This window comes from Podarcis raffonei, chromosome 12 (assembly GCF_027172205.1).
Source record: "Podarcis raffonei isolate rPodRaf1 chromosome 12, rPodRaf1.pri, whole genome shotgun sequence".
Classification (NCBI taxonomy): Eukaryota; Metazoa; Chordata; class Lepidosauria; order Squamata; family Lacertidae; genus Podarcis; species Podarcis raffonei.
The window spans coordinates 8,899,405-8,916,602 of NC_070613.1; the positions used below are offsets into that span (position 1 = coordinate 8,899,405).

Sequence of the window (17,198 nt, forward strand, 5' to 3'; positions counted from 1 at the left end):
TCTCCTTTGTGTTTACACTCTGGTTGTGCAAACACAATCCCTGGAATACTTTAATCCAGGGATGGGGAGCTAGATCAGGCCCTAACCCTTATCTCACACACTGGCCAAATGTGGGGGTCTTCAGATGGTGGTTGTTGTTGTTGTTTAGTCGTGTCCGACTCTTCGTGACCCCATGGACCAGAGCACACCAGGCACTCCTGTCTTCCACTGCCTCCCGTAGTTTGGTCAAACTCATGTTCGTAGCTTCAAGAACACTATCCAACCATCTCATTCTCTGTCTATCCCTTCTCCTTGTGCCCTCAATCTTCCCCAACATCAGGGTCTTTTCCAGGGAGTCTTCTCTTCTCATGAGGTGGCCAAAGTATTGGAGCCTCAGCTTCAGGATCTGTCCTTCCAGTGAGCACTCAGGGCTGATTTCCTTCAGAATGGATCGGTTTGATCTTCTTGCAGTCCATGGGACTCTCAAGAGTCTCCGTAATGCCCTAAATAAATGAGGGGCCAGAGGGCCCCCAGAAGTGACTTTAGTCCACCTTGCTTAACATTTTTGGGTTTGGTAGGCTCAATTTCATCATTCTATGATGCATCATGCATGTATAAAATTCTCCCTAATTTTTAGACACCCTTAACTTGGGAAATATAAGGCATTGGAATTTTTTATTCACACCTGTTGACATGCGAGATAATCCAGCAGAGCAATTCTAATCAAATTACGATATGCGGCTGATATTTTTAAAATGTGATGTGTCGTGGAACCCCGCTGAGGATAAAAGGAGTCCCCATAAGAGCTCAAGCTTCAAGGCGCCCGAAATGTCCAAAACCGCACTCTTCCATTGTCTCCCAACGGATGCCAAGAAATGGGGCAAGTCATCCCTGCAGCGTTTGGAGACCCCTCATGCTCATTCTGCTATGTGCGGGGGGGGGCGGTCATAGACCTTTGCCCCGCAAACCTTGACCCGGAGCAGACCCTTCACACAGCCCCGCTTTGGCCTCTGAACGCGCCAGGCGCGCGGCTAAAACATGCCACCCCACCACCCCGCGCCTCTCCAGGGAGTCCTGCAAAGGGCGCGCCGCGGAAAGAAGCCGGGTGAGGCTCCTCCCCTGTGGGCGGCGGGGCTTGGGCACCTCCCGCCCCCTCGCAGTGCAAGGCCGGGGCGCTACAGCAGGCTCCGATCGCCCCCATGGCCGCGCTGAGGACAGCCCTGTGCGTTTTGCGGAACGACCTGCGCTACCACGATAACGAGGTACGGGCTCGGACGGTGCGCCCTGGGCGCAGCTAAGCAGCAGATCGCGGGGAAACCCCCCCCCCTCAACACCAGAGCAAAGCAATTGGGAGAGACATGGGTTGTCTAGGAGGGGGACCTCGGTCCGGGGGAAGCCGGGAGGGACTGGCCCTCGGCGGGCTTCAGCGCGCCCCGCTGGGCCGGCCAGAGCAAGACCTCTCCAAGAGCCTCGCCGGTCCGGCTTTTGCGCGCCGGACAACGCGGCTCCGAAGTTTATGTAACTTTGCAACTGGCGCTCGAAGCCCCGCCTCCCCCATGTGCTGCTTTTGAAGTGCCCCGTGACGTCACGAGCTAAGTTATCAAACAGCGCGGGGGAGGGAACAGGGCAGGGGCTTGTTAAGAAGCGCAGGGACCAAGGAGGAGGCTTCAGCCCTGCGCTTCCACTGAGCAAAAGCATCTTTGAAGAGGAACCGGTTAGGGTGGGTGTGTTCATCTGTGGAAGTCAGAAGCATAGGGTGCCGCCTTATATGAAGGTGGGCCTTTGGTCCTGCTAGCTGGGCAGTGTGGTGTAGTGGTTAGGACCTAGGAGACCAGGGTTCAAATCCCCACTTGGCCATGATGCTAACTGTGATGGCCTGGGATTCAGACTCGGAGGCTGAACCTGAGGAATCCCAGCCTGCACAGGAGTCCCCGCCTCCAGAACCAGCTGAGCCAGGACTAGGGCCTGAGCCTGAAGGGTCCTCACCTGTGCTGGATCCTCAGGTGCAGGCACCAGCTGAGTCTGCTCTGGCTCCTGAGGTGATGGAGGACCCATTGCCTGCAGGTGCGCCACTCTCAGCCCCGTCAGGGAAAGAGGAGGTTGCCTCTGGGTCCGGTAACCCTCCAGCCTCTCCAGAGCTGCAGAGGCTCAGGGCAGAGAGGCGGAGGGAACTAAGTTCCCGCAGGAGGAGTGCTCGCCTCCAGGCCAGGAGAGGCGAGTAACCTGTGGACCAGGGCCGCCCTATGCCTCGGGGCAGATAAAAGCCAGCCAGCCCCAGTCCCAGGTTGTGGGAGCAACATTGTTGCTAGCCTGTTCCTGCTTGCACCCTGTCCTGATCTTCTGCCAGAGTTCCTGACCCCACCCGACTCCCTGCCTTGGACCCAGCTTCAGCTTTGACGGCCTCCATACTGCACCCTCGACCTTGGACTGGACTCGGACCTCACCGCACGGTTAACCCTCGGGACCAGCACACTCACTGTGTAACCCTGGGCCAGCCACTGCTTTCTCACCATCCTCACCCTACCTCACAGGGTTGTTGTGGGGATTAAATGAGGAAGGCGAGAGCTGCTGCCAGTCAGTGTTGACAGTACTGAGCTAGATGGACCAATGGGCCTGAGTGTTCCTGTGTTTTTGATGCCAATCCTGTCTGCCCCCGCAGGTTCTCCACTGGGCACACAGCAACGCAGACTTCGTCATTCCACTATACTGCTTTGATGCCCGGCACTACGCGGAAACCCATTACTATCAGTTCCCCAAGACTGGCCCCTATCGCCTCAAGTTTCTGCTGGAGAGTATAGAAGATCTCAGGGAGACGCTCAAGAAAAAGGGCAGGTGTGTGCAGCCTCATCAGTGCTAGATTCGAAACCCGTTTTTGTGTACAGTGGTAAAGGTAAAGGGACCCCTGACCATTAGGTCCAGTCGTGATCGACTCTGGGGTTGTGGCGCTCATCTCGCTTTATTGGCCAAGGGAGTTGGTGTACAGCTTCCGGGTCATGTGGCCAGCATGACTAAGCCGCTTCTGGCGAACCAGAGCAGCGCACGGAAACGCTGTTTACCTTCCTGCCAGAGTGGTACCTATTCATCTACTTGCACTTTGACATGCTTTCGAACTGCTAGGTTGGCAGGAGCAGGGACTGAGCAACGGGAGCTCACCCCGTCGCGGGGATTCGAACCGCCGACCTTCTGATTGGCAAGTTCTAGGCTCTGTGGTTTAACCCACAGCGCCAGCTGCATCCCGTATACAGTGGTACCTTGGTTTAAAAACAGCCCTTTTTATGAACTATTCAGTTTACAAACTCTGCAAAACCGGAAGTGGTTTCCCAGTTTGTGAACTTTACCTTGGTCTAAGAACAGAAGCTGAACGGTGGATGGGCACCGGCGGCGGGAGGCCTCATTAGGGAAAGCACGCCTCGGTTTAACAACGGTTCCAGTTTAAGAACGGACCTCCGGAATGGGTTAAGTTCATAAACCAAGGTACCACTATACTTCATTTGATGCAGTTTGCCGTTCCAGACACAGCTGCACTTCATCCGCTAAATGCTGTTTCTAGTACAGTGGCCAGCAGACCAGAGAGATAGGCAGCCTGATCCGCTCCTGCCCTCGCAACCGTAATTTGATCTGCCGGATTTAACTGATGAAGCTTTTCACAGCATGGAGGCATTTCTCTCCTGCTAATGTCTGCAGGTGAAGCTGCTGTGGTCTAACAATCAACCCTTCTTCCTAGGGAACTCTGGGTATTGTAGCTCTGTGAGAGGAATCAGTTTTCTCACAACTCTTAGCAGTCTTTGCAAACGACAGTTCCCAGAATTCCCTGGGGGAAGCCGTGGCTGTTTAAAGTGGTACGGTGCTGCTTTCAGTGTCTTAAGTGCAGATGAGGCCAAGTGGTTTCAGTGGGATCATGCTGCTGTTTAACTTTCTGCTGGCCGTACTTCCTCCGTAGTAATCTGGTGGTGCGAAAAGGGAAGCCGGAAGATGTCGTCTGCGATCTTATTTCCCAGCTCGGTTCCGTGGCTGCCGTGGTCTTCCACGAAGAGGTAAGGAAAGATCTCCCGCCGTTTTCAGAGCTTAAACCAGTGATGGGGTATCTCTGGCCCTCCAGATATTCTTGGGACTCCAACTCCCATCAGCCCCCAGCCAGAATAGCCAATACAGTGGTACCTTGGTTCTCAAACTTAATCCATCCAGGAAGTCCGTTCCAAAACCAAAGCATTCCAAAACCAAGGTGCACTTTACCATAGAAAGTAATGCAAAATGGATTAATCCGTTCCAGACTTTTAAAAAACAACCCCTAAAAAAGCAATTTAACAGGAATTTTACTGTCTAATGAGACCATAAAATGAAAGCAATAATCAATGGACTATAATCCATGGTACTATAAAACAGTATTGTAGATGATAAAAATTAAAATTAATTTTTTTTCTTACCTGCACTGATGATAGTCACTGTTTGGATAGGGGGCTTTTATCCATTTCTGCAGTCACACAATCAATCAATCAATCAGTAGCTGAACTGGGATCCACACAGTCACAAAAACAAATTAACTGAAAATAGTTTTTACAGTTATATCAAAAATTGCCGATTTGGTTATACTATTAGAAATACATAGATAATTATGAAATTATTGGGAGGTTAACCGTTTATATTTGGACAACTTTTCTGCTGTACTTTATTGGAAGGAGAAAAAGAATCATTTCCTTAATAACAATTTAAACAATTTATTTAACTAAAACAATAACATTGTAGCATATGTATCCATGTTTGTTAACTGATGTGGTTAAACAATGAAAAAAGAAACCAGACTGAGTTTTAGCACACATGAAAAACCTAAAACAAATCCTTATTTCCTCCAACATGCACAGTGTGATTTATTGCTGGCTCGCTGTTGCAGTTGTTGCACAGATGGGAGAATATCTCTCTTTCGCTTCTCCCTTGCTCTAGGCGACAAAGGAAGAGCTGGATGTGGAGAAGGCACTGCTGCAGGTGTGCTCTGAGCAGGGGGTGGTGGCCCAGAAGTTCTGGGGGTCGACGCTCTATCACAGGGACGACCTGCCCTTCAAGCACATTTCCAGGTGAGCTGAGCCCCCAGCCCTGACCTTATAGTAGTGACTGGGAACCTGTAGCCCTTGATATGTTGGTGGGACTCTGTTTTGCAGGTTGCCCGATGTGTACACCCAGTTCCGGAAAGCCGTGGAGTCCCAGGTGAAGGTCCGGCCTCTTCTGCAAATGGCCACTCAGCTGAAGCCGTTGCCTCCAGGGGTGGAAGAAGGGAACATCCCCAAACTGGAAGATTTTGGGATGCAAGGTAGGGATGGTTCCGCCCAGCATTTTTCACTGCGCTGGGGTCCTCTTCCATCGGTGTTTATGGTGGAATTGGCACTGCTTATGCACATCATATAGAATCATAGGGTCCTCTAGTCTCAGGGCCGTCTTTACCCTTGGTTCAAGGGGTGCGGGGCACCTCGGCGCCGAATTCTGGGGGGCGCCAGGTGGCTGGTGGGCATGCAGCTTCCCTCCCAAACCTCTGCGGGGATTGCTCTCCTCCCGCAGTGGCGTGAGCTGCAAAAAAACTAATTGGGGGCAATGGGCGTTTTTTTGTACCCCGGTGCCACATATGCTAAAGATGACCCTGTCTAGTCTGACCCCCTCCAATGCAGGAATCACAGCTAAATCTCCCCATCCCCCGCCCACCCCGGCAGCAGATGTTAGGATATTGATATTCCGTTCCACCCTAAGAGGAACAGATATGTGGATTGTTGTATGTCACATGTTGTGCTGGTTCCGAGGGTTAACCATGCGGCGAGGTCCGAGTCCAGGCCGAGGTTGAGGGTGCGGTATGGAGGCTGTCCGTCAAAGCTGAAGCAGGGTCCAAGGCAGGGAGTCGGGTGAGGTCAGGAACTCTGGCGGATGAGCAGGACAGGGTGCAGGCAGGAACAGGCTAGCAACAATGTTGCTCCCGCAACCAGGGACTGGGGCTGGCCAGCTTCTCTCTGCCCCGAGGCATAGGGCAGCCCCGGTCCACAGATGACTCACCTCTCCTGGCCTGGAGGCGAGCACTCCTCCTGCGGGAACTTAGTTCCCTCCGCCTCTCTGCCCTGAGCCTCTGCAGCTCAGGAGAGGCTGGAGGGTTACCGGACCCAGAGGCAACCTCAGCTTCCCCTGATGGGGCTGAGAGTGGAGCACCTGCAGGCAATGGGTCCTCCATCACCTCAGGAGCCAGAGCAGGCTCAGCTGATGCCTGCACCTGAGGATTCAGCACAGGTGAGGACCCTTCAGGCTCAAGCCCCAGCCCCGGCTCAGCTGGTTCTGGAGGCGGGGACTCCTGTACAGGCTGGGATTCCTTAGGTTCAGCCTCCAAGTCTGAATCCCAGGCATACCTGTTTACATTCCAGCACAGTTTGCTGGGTACTTCCATTTGCGTATTGCTTTTGCTTAGTGCTTCCTGCTCTGGGACATGAAAGAGAGCAGACATGTTTTTCTTCGTCCTGAACCATACTGAATAAACTGCTTGTAAATATGCTTTACCTATGCCTCTGCCCGCCACTTCTGTTGCTGGTTATTCACTCTGCTGGTTAAGGCGTGCTCAAGTTCCTGAAGGCTTCTGAAGCTGTGAGTCGCTGTTTGATGCTGTTCCAAAGGACAGGAGTTTGCCCGGCTGTTGTCCGGGGGGGTTGGAGTCAGCTGGGGGCCTGCGAATTGCCCCCGTTCCCTTGGACGCATCTCAACAGCATCTAAACGGGAGAACAGCAGCATTTTGTTGCAAATCCTGCTTTGTTTGACTGGAGCTAACCCCACCTCCAACTGCAGGATTTGGAGGGTGTTTTCAGGGCAGGAATCGCCGCCCCCCCCCTTTGCTCAAGTTGATTCTTCCCCCTTCCTCGGCAGATCCGTCAGTCGATCCCCGCACTGCCTTCCCTTGCGGCGGAGGAGAGACACGGGCCTTAATGAGGCTGCAGCATTACTTCTGGGACACGGTAATTAATAGAATTGTAGAATTGGGAGGGGGCTTGTTTTGGTTTTGAGAGGAGGGCAGGGGTATCCTCCAAGCTGTCCACTTCATTCTGATCATGTCACAGCTGCGTAACTCCTGATCCTGGCCACTAGAGGGCTCTCTTAGATGTGGAAATCTCTGTCTCAGAGGTTATGTTCATAGATTCGATTTGTTCTACACTGTTCAATTTGCAATCTCTGGCATTTATAGAAAAAGTGTTACTGTTTTTAAAGCACTTTTATGTTTCCTTTGAAATGCCTGACATGTACGTCCTTTTACACAGAACCTAGTCGCTTCGTACAAGGAGACACGGAATGGATTGATAGGAGTGGATTATTCGACCAAGTTTGCACCCTGGTAAATGTCTTCATGAGCTTAGGATCGGGTAATCCTGTTTCAGCGATGTCCGCCTTCTCAGTGGGCATCACTCAACGTGCATTCCAATGTGGCTTTGGACAAAGAGCAGCCCAATTGCCTATTGATATGCTTTTTTCGCCCGCATCCATGACAATGTTGTACGAAAGCCCATGGGAAGGTCTGCTTTGCATAACCTCACAGCTCAGAGCCACGTGATATGCAAGTAATAGAATGCCAATCATGGTTTTCAGAGTTGATTTAATTAAATATGAGCTGGGATTTAATCAGTGCAAGTGGGTGGTGGTAATTGAGCATGTTGTTATGCACTTAAGATGGGCTATGCCTCAAATTAAACAGTAGATGTTCTGAGTTCAGCTCCACCACCTAAATGATGGCATTCCACCCTCAGAGATCACGTTCCCTCATGACATCCTTGATTTGTCTTCTAGGCTGGCTCTGGGCTGTATCTCGCCCCGGTATATTTACGAGCAGATCCGGAAATACGAAAAAGAGAGGACAGCAAATCAAAGTACCTATTGGTAGGATATGAACGACATGGCCTGCTTGGAAACATTAACACGGGAAAGAGAAAATTATCCTCTTGTTCACTTTCTGCCTGCCTCTCCCCCTCCCACTCTTTCTTAGACACATACATCACTCTGCAGCCATTGGCTGAGTTTCTGTGACATCACGGAATGAGATAACTGACATTCTGACAGTGTGGAATGTGGATAGCGCAGGTTCTGAGAGGGAAGTGAAAAATCAGTTTTAAAGAAAACCCTCACACAAGATGGCCCCCAGATGTTTTAAAACAAAGGTTAAAAAATTTAATGTTTATAATTTGTTGGAAGCCGCTCATAGTGGCTGGGCAACACAGTCAGATGGGCAGCATATAAATAAATTATTATTATTATTATTATTATTATTATTATTTATTATTATAGGTTGGATGTCTGTCTGCCAGGAATTATTTAGCTGAGATTCCTGCATTGCAGGAGGCTGTAATACCTGTGTATGTTTGTGTGTATTTTTTCTCTCCCAGGGTGCTTTTTGAACTGGTGTGGAGGGATTACTTCCGGTTTGTGGCCCTGAAATACGGCAGGAGGATTTTCTTTGTGAGAGGTAAGCGAGTGAATTGCCCTTTCCGTTCAAGATGGTGGGAAGGAGCCAGGCTTCTTTCTTGCGTGGATGAAAAACAAAAACCTCTGACTCGCAGATGGCTGACGTCTGCCACATCTGTGGCCACACCCACTTTTGCTTGTGCCACGCCCACTTCCTACAACTGGCCCCTCCCACCAGGGCCATGTGGCCTCTCAGAAGCTTGGCCAAGATGGAAGGTTACCTTCGGGATGGAAGAGGTTACTTATCCCTGATCCCTGATCCCTGTTGTTTAGTTGTTTAGTCGTGTCCGACTCTTCGTGACCCCGTGGACCAGAGCACGCCAGGCACTCCTGTCTTCCACTGCTTCCCGCAGTTTGGTCAAATTCATGCTGGTAGCTTCGAGAGCACTGTCCCACCATCTCGTCCTCTGTCGTCCCCTTCTCCTTGTGCCCTCCATCTTTCCCAACATCAGGGTCTTTTCCAGGGAGTCTTCTCTTCTCATGAGGTGGCCAAAGTCTTGGAGCCTCAGCTTCAGGATCTGTCCTTCCAGTGAGCACTCAGGGCTGATTTCCTTCAGAATGGATATGTTTGATCTTCTTGCAGTCCATGGGACTCTCAAGAGTCTCCTCCAGCACCAGAATTCAAAAGCATCTATTCTTCGGCGATCAGCCTTCTTGATGGTCCAGCTCTCACTTCCATACATCACTATCCTTCCTGTTTATTCCTAGGCAAATTCGTTCAGATCTTATGAGTTAAAAGAGCAATTAAAACCCACATTTTTTAATCCCCCAAGAAAATGCAAGGTTCGCAGTGCAGTCCCATGGCTGCCTATGCATCTGTCTCCATTGGGTCCTGCTCCTGGGTTTTACCACTCTGCTGTTGACTCAACAATATCAGTTATGTGTAGCCAAAGATGTACCGTATGTTTCGCTCTATAGGATGCACTTTCCCCCCTCCAAAAATGAAGGGGAAATGTGTGTGCGTCCTATGGGGCGAATGCAGGCTCCTTGGCTTCAGTGATAGCAACGCGAAGCCTCCGAAGCGCAGAGGGAGCTTTCCCTCTGTGCTCCGAAGGCTTCGCGTTGCTATCGCTGAAGCCTGGAGAGTGAGAGGGGTTGGTGCGCACCGACCCCTCTCACTCTCCAGGCTTCAGGGATAGCCGCCTGAAGGCTTTGGAGCACAGCGGGAACTTGCGCTGCGCTCCGTAGGCTTCGGGTTCCTTTTGCTGAAGTCGGGAGAGCAAGACTCTCCTGGCTTCAGCAGAGAGGGAGAGCTGCGCAGCGCCCCTTCAGGCAAGCGGGAGGAGAAATGGTAGGGGCTCTGTTTCTCATGCCGCTTCGCTGAAGGGGCGCTGAGCAGAGAGGGGGAGAATTTTTTTTTTACTGTTCTCCCCCTCCTATGGTCCCGTGCGTCCTATGGTCCGGTGTGTCCTATAGAGCGAAAAATACGGTAGTTTATTATCTGCACTGGGTCCTTAGCGTGGAGAAGTTCCTCTTCACCTTTTTTTTATTGAACTTGGGCAATAAAGTCCAGCCTGGGTGCAACTTGAAGAGAAATGTGTTTTTGTAGGGCTTGGAGGAAGCTGGGTCACATTTCAAACAGCAATTATATTCAAGACCCTGCCACCAGAAAAGGGGGGGCAAGAAAATGGATGAACATTCCCTAAATATATGCAGGAGAAAAATGTGAACCCTAGTCTGAGAAAAGTACACCTGCATACTTTGTACCTCTTGGGTTTTGGATGGCAGTGCTGTGCCTGAACAGGATTCTTTGAAGACCTGCAGTCTTGTATGAGAAATCCCAGCTGCCACTTCTGGAATAGAAACCCCTTGCCATCAGGCAATGCCCCCTAATGCCTAGCCAATCCTGTCTCCCCCCCATAGGGCTCCAGGATAAAGAGGTTCCCTGGAAGAAGGACCCCAAACTGTTTGACTCTTGGAAAGGTCAGTAAACCAATGAGGGGCGAGAGATCTGCCTGCTGCCACCTCTGCCATCGCCTGCTTCTCCTTCACCGTTGCCCACCCCGCTCATTCCAATGCTGATAGTCACTTTCTCCTTTAATTCCGATTTTCACTCCCCTCTCTCATCTCAGCTGGCAGAGGGAGGTGCCGTTTTGTGTTTCGCCTCGGGTGCCAAAATGTCTTGGGCCGGCCCTGGCCAGCCCTACCATTAGGCAGAATGAAACCAGTGGAGTTTGGTCCATTAGAGGGTAGGTTGGTCAGAGTGAGACCAGTGGAGGCTGGTCCTCTGTCTGACCTCCAGCATCTCTCCCCACACCTACCTGCCTTCTTAGGCCACAGACCCTCAGCTTCCTCCCCCTTATTCCATGTAGGAAGAAAGGAAGGGCGGAAGATGGGAAAATCCACTTCTGGGAATGCAGAGGAAGCTTGGCGTTCATTTCCGTGTTGATTTGTTTCCATTAAAACAGGCATCCCCAAACTCGGCCCTCCAGATGTTTTGGGACTACAATTCCCATCATCCCTGACCACTGGGCCTGTTAGCTAGGGATGATGGGAGTCTGGAGGGCCTGGTTTGCCTATGCCTGCATTAAAAAGCCTGTTTGCAACCCCGTAAACTCAGGACTTTTGCGTTGCAATTCCGCATGATGGAATCTGAGGCAGCCTCCCGTCATACAGTTATTTACTGCAGTTTACAATTTAACATGACCTGGTGGTATATCGATCAAAAGGCTGCATTTCCATAGTGCAGCAGGTACTGCGGTGTAAACAGAATGTTAGAAAACAGTATTATTACCTGTAAAATTGAGGCGATAAGCCTAGTGTTTATTGTAGCCTGAGTTGGCTCTGCCCACCACTGGCCTCCTTATCCCCGGCCCTACCAGACCCAATTGGCACCAGCCACCACAGAGTGAGACAACTGCCTTGGACTGCAGAACAGCAGGCGGGTGGCATTCGTGCCCCCATTTCTCCTGAGTCCCTTAAGCTAGGCTACCCTCCATCTCTTGAACTAGCCTGCTGTCCTCAGGTGGCTGGTCCATCACCATCTATCAAGTAAGATTTGAAGTGCTGATTCGTTCAGATTATGTAGGTGGGGAAACCAAAATGTTAAGGCCCAGACTATAGCACGAAAGCCCTCTTTCCCACCTCTCTGTTTGCAGAATGAAGCAGTATCTCAGTATTTATACAGGGACACGGGTGGCGCTGTTGGTTAAACCGCAGAGCCTAGGACTTGCCGATCAGAAGGTCGGCGGTTCAAATCCCCACCGGGGTGAGCTCCCTTTGCTCGGTCCCTGCTCCTGCCAACCTAGCAATTTGAAAGCACCTCAAAGTGCAAGTAGATAAAAAGGTACTGCTCCAGCGGGAAGGTATACGGCGTTTCCGTGTGCTGCTCTGGTTTGCCAGAAGCGGCTTGGTCATGCTGGCCACATGACCCGGAAGCTGTACGCCGGCTCCCTCGGCCAATAAAGCGAGATGAGCGCCACAACCCCAGAGTCGGCCACGACTGGACCTAATGGTCAGGGGTCCCTTTACCTTTACCTCGGGCTAAGAACTTAATTCATTCTGGAGGTCTGTTCTTAACCTGAAACTGTTCTTAACCTGAGGTACCACTTTAGCTATGGGGCCTCCTGCTGCTGCCACGCCGCCAGCGCACAATTTCTGTTCTCGTCCTGAAGCAGAGTTCTTAACCCAAGGTACTATTTCTGGGTTAAGAACTGAAGCGTCTGTAACCCGAGGTACCACTGTACAAAGGTGTGTGTGTGTGTCTGTGTGACTTCTTGATCTCGCAGAAGGAAAAACGGGGGTTCCCTTTGTCGATGCCAACATGCGTGAGCTGGCTGCCACAGGCTTCATGTCGAACAGAGGGCGCCAGAACGTGGCCAGTTTCTTGACCAAGGATTTGGGTTTAGACTGGAGGATGGGAGCCGAATGGTTTGAGTCCCTGCTGGTAAGATGGGAGCAACTTCGTTTATATCTTAAGGCCAGCTGGTTGCTAGAATTCGCCCTGGGTTTTGAGACATATGCAGGATTAGAATAAGTTCCCAGGAGTCGTAGAATGGTAGAGTTGGAAAAGGGACCCTGACGGTCATCTAGTCCAACCCGCTGGAATGCAGGAATAATGCAATGCGTGAGTCTTTGGAGGAAGTATTGTAGAGTGTGCACAGCCTCACAGGCACTGTGGAGATATAGGTGTGTGGTGCATTTTATTATTTATCTATTAGAATATTATAAACGGCATAATAAAGATAATAATCTTTAGCGGTAGCCACCCAGCTGGGCTAAAGCCAGGGGCAGAGGATGTTTTCTTCCAAAAAAACATTTAAATACTGTAATACATCAAACATTAAAAGCTTCCCTAAAGATAAAATGTATATTCGGCTGAGCACCTCATGTCATTCACAGCTGAGAGGTCAAGATACCTTCCCGAAATCCCTTGGAATCGTCAATGCAACTTTAGCAAATTGGGAGCCATCTCAGAAAAGGAAGAGGATTGCATTGAATATCTGATCAAGCCCTTTTTAACAAGTCATTGTGATATATAGATATATATACATATATGTGTTTCCTAAATTCAAGGTGGATTATGATGTCTGCAGCAACTATGGCAACTGGTTGTACAGCGCTGGAGTCGGCAACGACCCCAGGGAGAACCGGAAATTCAACATGATTAAACAAGGCTTGGATTACGACAGCAACGTAGGTTCTTGCTGGGAAACCCCTGACGCTGAACACCACATGGTATCCTGCTTCCTTTGTTGCATTAGGCTGAAGGCCGGTTTTATGGGGTGCCACCAGGAGTAATAGGGGGAATTTGGTATGGTCAGCCGTTTTTCTTCATTAAAGTGTGTGAGAGGTGTGTTCTCTTAAACGGCCCAGCAAGACTGGGGAGAGGCAGTTAAAAAGAGCAGGAAGACCTCCGTGGCAGAGCATCTTTTTGGAAGTGCGTAAAGGCCTCAAGTCCAACCCCTCACATCTCTCAGTAAGACTGACAGTGATAAAGCCAGCATCTCAGGAAGAAGGCTAGATTAAAACCCTGGAAGGCTAGCTTTCCATTTGCAAGGAAGTGCTTTGTTTTACTTAATGGGCAGAGTACTCAAATATGTGATTCCACTTTCCTAGCCAATTTGCACTCTGGCACAGAGCAATCCAGGAAAGTTCATAATAATAATAATAATAATAATAATTAATTTATTATTTATTATTTATACCGCACCCATCTGGCTGGGTTCCCCCAGCCACTCTGGGCGGCTTCCAACAAAACACTAAAATACAATAACCTATTAAACATTAAAAGCTTCCTTAAACAGGGCTGCCTTAAGATGTCTTCTGATTGTCAGGTAGTTGTTTATCTCTTTGACATCTGATGGGAGGGCATTCCACAGGGCAGGTGCCACTACCAAGAAGGCCCTCTGCCTGGTTCCCTGTAACTTGGCTTCTCACAGCGAGGGAACCGCCAGAAGGCCCTTGGCGCTGGACCTCGGTGTCAGGGCAGAACGATGGAGGTGGAGACGCTCCTCCATCGATGAAGGTGGAGGTGGAGACGCTCATACATAGTATTTTTCTCTGTATGGCTGCACTCTGGTGGTAAGTGCAGAAGAGCATAAAATAGAGCATCTCTGATAGCTGCCAACGTACTGGGGGCTGATAGCCTTGCTGGCTTTATAAGGAGCTAATAAACTGATAGAAATTATCTCTCCAAAGCCTGGCCCCATCTGTGGACCTAAAATCATTTAACTGCAGGTGCCAGGGGGCGGATTTGAGACCTTTGTGTGTACTCTCCTACTGAACAGTGTCGAGTCTGAGTGAAGGAGCATGCGCTGGCCTTGGGTTGGGGGCTAATGGCCCCTGATCTTATGAGCCCAATGCATGTGTCCGTGCTTCAGCTAACAAGCTCACATCCCAAAGCAGTATTTGCAATCCTCCTTTGAGATGCTGTGCAGATCGTTAGATCTTCCCAGCCCTACTGAAAGACGCCGGAGTGAAAAAGGAATGGGAGTGTTTAAATGAATACCTTAAAAGTCAAGGTTCGAGGCTAGAAATCCGGCTGAGTCTGGGATACCTTGTGAAGTGAAAGGATAAGAAAGAGGGATTTATATCTAGATGCTAGGATAGAGATGATAAGGAAAACAGGAAGATACAGTGAGAGGTAAAGGAGGTGTTGTGGGATTGGTGGAAGTCAATGTTTGTTTTTCTTTTTAGTGTTTACCGTATTTTTCGCTCTATAACACGCACCCGACCATAACACGCACATAGTTTTTAGAGGAGGAAAACAAGAAAAAAATATTCTAAACGAAACAGTGGATGTATGATTTTTGTGGTTCATGCTGTGGCCACAGACATGTGATCTGACGGTGAGTTTGGGGTAGCCCAATGCAAAAATCCTGAGGATCCATGTGGATCCATGCTTTGTAACCACGTTTTTGCACCACTGCGGCCCCAGGCAACAGTGGGTGCATGATTTTTTTGGTGCAAGCTGTAGCCATTGACATGCTATGTGATCTGATGGTGAATTTGGGGTGACCCAGTGCAAAAATCCTGAGGATCCATGTGGATCCGTGCTTTGTAACCAGGCTCTCTGTCCCTCTCTTCTTCCCACTCAGTGGCTCTTCTCCCGCTTTGCTGTTTCAAAGCGAGCCATGGAGGAGGGAAGGAAGGGGAACCATGGATCCTCTGCTCACGACTGCAGCAGATCCCCCCACCATCCTTAGGCATTCGCTCCATAACACGCACAGACATTTCCCCTTACTTTCTAGGAGGAAAAAAGTGAGTGTTATGGAGCAAAAAATACGGTATATTATTAACTTGTAAGATAATGGATTTGGGTTTTTTGATATTTTTTGTGTTGTTGTGTGGAAAATACTAATAAAATTTTAATTATTAATAATAAAAAAAAGAAAGACAGGCGCCAGAGATTGAACCAGGGATCTCCTGCCTTACTTCCAAGCAGGTGTTCTGTCACTGAGCTGCAAGCCTTGCCTCACCCATAGGCAAGGACCAGCTGAATTGTTTGCCTCTGCAGGGAGACTACATCCGACTGTGGATTCCGGAATTGCAGGGCATAAAAGGAGGAGACGTACATACCCCATGGGCCCTGAGCACCGCTGCCCTTTCTCAGGCAGGTGTGAGCCTCGGGGCCACCTATCCTCTGCCAGTCGTCATGGCCCGGGAGTGGAGCAGGCACATCAACCAGAAACCGGTATGTGCTAAGTCAGTCAATTTTGCCTTGCCCTGTGCACGGCTGAAAACCGCCCTGTGAACTTCGGATGAAGGGCAGCCTATAAACTTTTCAAAAGAGGTTTAATACCTTTTGGGGACCCACCCTATTCTAGGGACTGCAATTTGTTTTACCTGCTTTTTTAATATTTCTCACATTTGTATATCGCCTTTTCCTTCAAGGAGACCAAGTGGTGTACAGTTTCTATCCATATGCGATTTTGGTTTTAAATGCAGTGTAAGGTAGTCTTTGGGACGTGGGTTAAACCACAGAGCCTAGGGCTTGCTGATCAGAAGGTCAGCGGTTCAAATCCCCTTGACAGGGTGAGCTCCCGTAGCTCGGTCCCTGCTCCTGCCAACCTAGCAGTTCGAAAGCACGTCAAAGTGCAAGTAGATAAATAGGTACCGCTCCAGCGGGAAGGTAAACGGCATTTCCGTGCGCCTGAAGCGGCTTAGTCATGCTGGCCACATGACTCGGAAGCTGTACACCAGCTCCCTTGGCCAATAAAGCGAGATGAGCGCTGCAACCCCAGAATCGGCCACGACTGAACCTAATGGTCAGGGGTCTGAGGTAGTTTTTTCAATTTCGTTGTTCTGTATGGGACAATGACAATAAAGATTATAGTATCGTATATACGGTTCTGCCCTTTTATTCATAACGGTCCTGTGGGGTAGGTTACGCGGAGAGGCAGGGAATGGCCCAAGCTCTCAACCAGTGAGCTTTGTGGCTGAGTGGGGATTCGAACCCTGGTCTCCCAGGTCCTAGTCCAGTACTCTTAACCGCTTTACATTGCTGTAACATGCTCTGGGACTTTCTGGTGCAGGGCAGGTAAGAAACCAAATTAAATAATAATAATAATTGTAATAAATATAAGAATTCATGACCGTTTCCCTCTTTCTTGCAGAACAGCCAAGGTCCCGCTCTGAAGGGAAAGAAAGGTCCTTCATACACCCCGAAGCAGCACAAAGATAGAGGAGTGGATTTTTATTTTTCTCGGAACAAAGATTTGTCCTGAGGAGAGTGGCTGTGGTTCCCTGGGGAAATGGCCCAGAGGCGAAGGGTATAGCTGATAGCCCTTTTTGGCCCTTCAGGGGCTGGGAAACCTGTGGTGTGGTAGGCCACGTTTTTTGGGCAAAGCTTTGTGTGTAACTTGAAGGCTTGCAGAGGCAAAAGCTACTCAAACTGAAAATATGGCCTCCCCTGGAATCTTGCTATTCTGACAAACTTAATATGGCCGCCCCTTTGTAAAACAAACCAAGGGTGTCCCTCCGACTGATTTGGGGAAGGGGTTCCAGTGCACTCTGGGGAAATTTAGGGCTGCACAATTAAAGCAGATCAAAGTGCTCAGTCGTCCTTGTGCCACAAAGCGGCTTTAAGAAAGAAACAGACTTTTGCAGTTAGGAAAGTGATAGGGAAATGCATTGAAAAATGTGGGGGGGAAAGGATTAGCAGGAAGATGTACTAACACCCTGTAAGCAAAACAGAACAACTGCTCAACAAAGCCTGGATATATTCTAACCCCTGCATAAACGTCGTGCAAGCGAATCAGTATGAATGATGGAAGAAAAAGGTTGTTTGGAGGAGTCCATAGTTACCACTC

The 17,198-nt window shown here is 49.7% G+C and overlaps 2 protein-coding genes across 2 annotated transcripts in view; one reads left to right on the forward strand and one right to left on the reverse strand.

The window, feature by feature from the left end:
• Positions 1-17,198, reverse strand: part of XIRP1 (xin actin binding repeat containing 1) — a 291,979-nt gene that overhangs the window by 36,802 nt on the left and 237,979 nt on the right. The window lies entirely within an intron of this gene.
• On the forward strand, positions 1,045-16,654 carry LOC128424221 (cryptochrome DASH-like). The gene is made up of 14 exons (XM_053410166.1): positions 1,045-1,241; positions 2,639-2,811; positions 3,920-4,013; positions 4,918-5,048; positions 5,133-5,281; positions 6,862-6,950; positions 7,251-7,324; positions 7,774-7,863; positions 8,367-8,446; positions 10,309-10,368; positions 12,174-12,331; positions 12,961-13,080; positions 15,404-15,580; positions 16,503-16,654. Exons 1-14 carry the CDS (start codon positions 1,179-1,181, stop codon positions 16,611-16,613), a joined length of 1,569 nt encoding a protein of 522 aa, XP_053266141.1. The 5' UTR covers positions 1,045-1,178; the 3' UTR covers positions 16,614-16,654.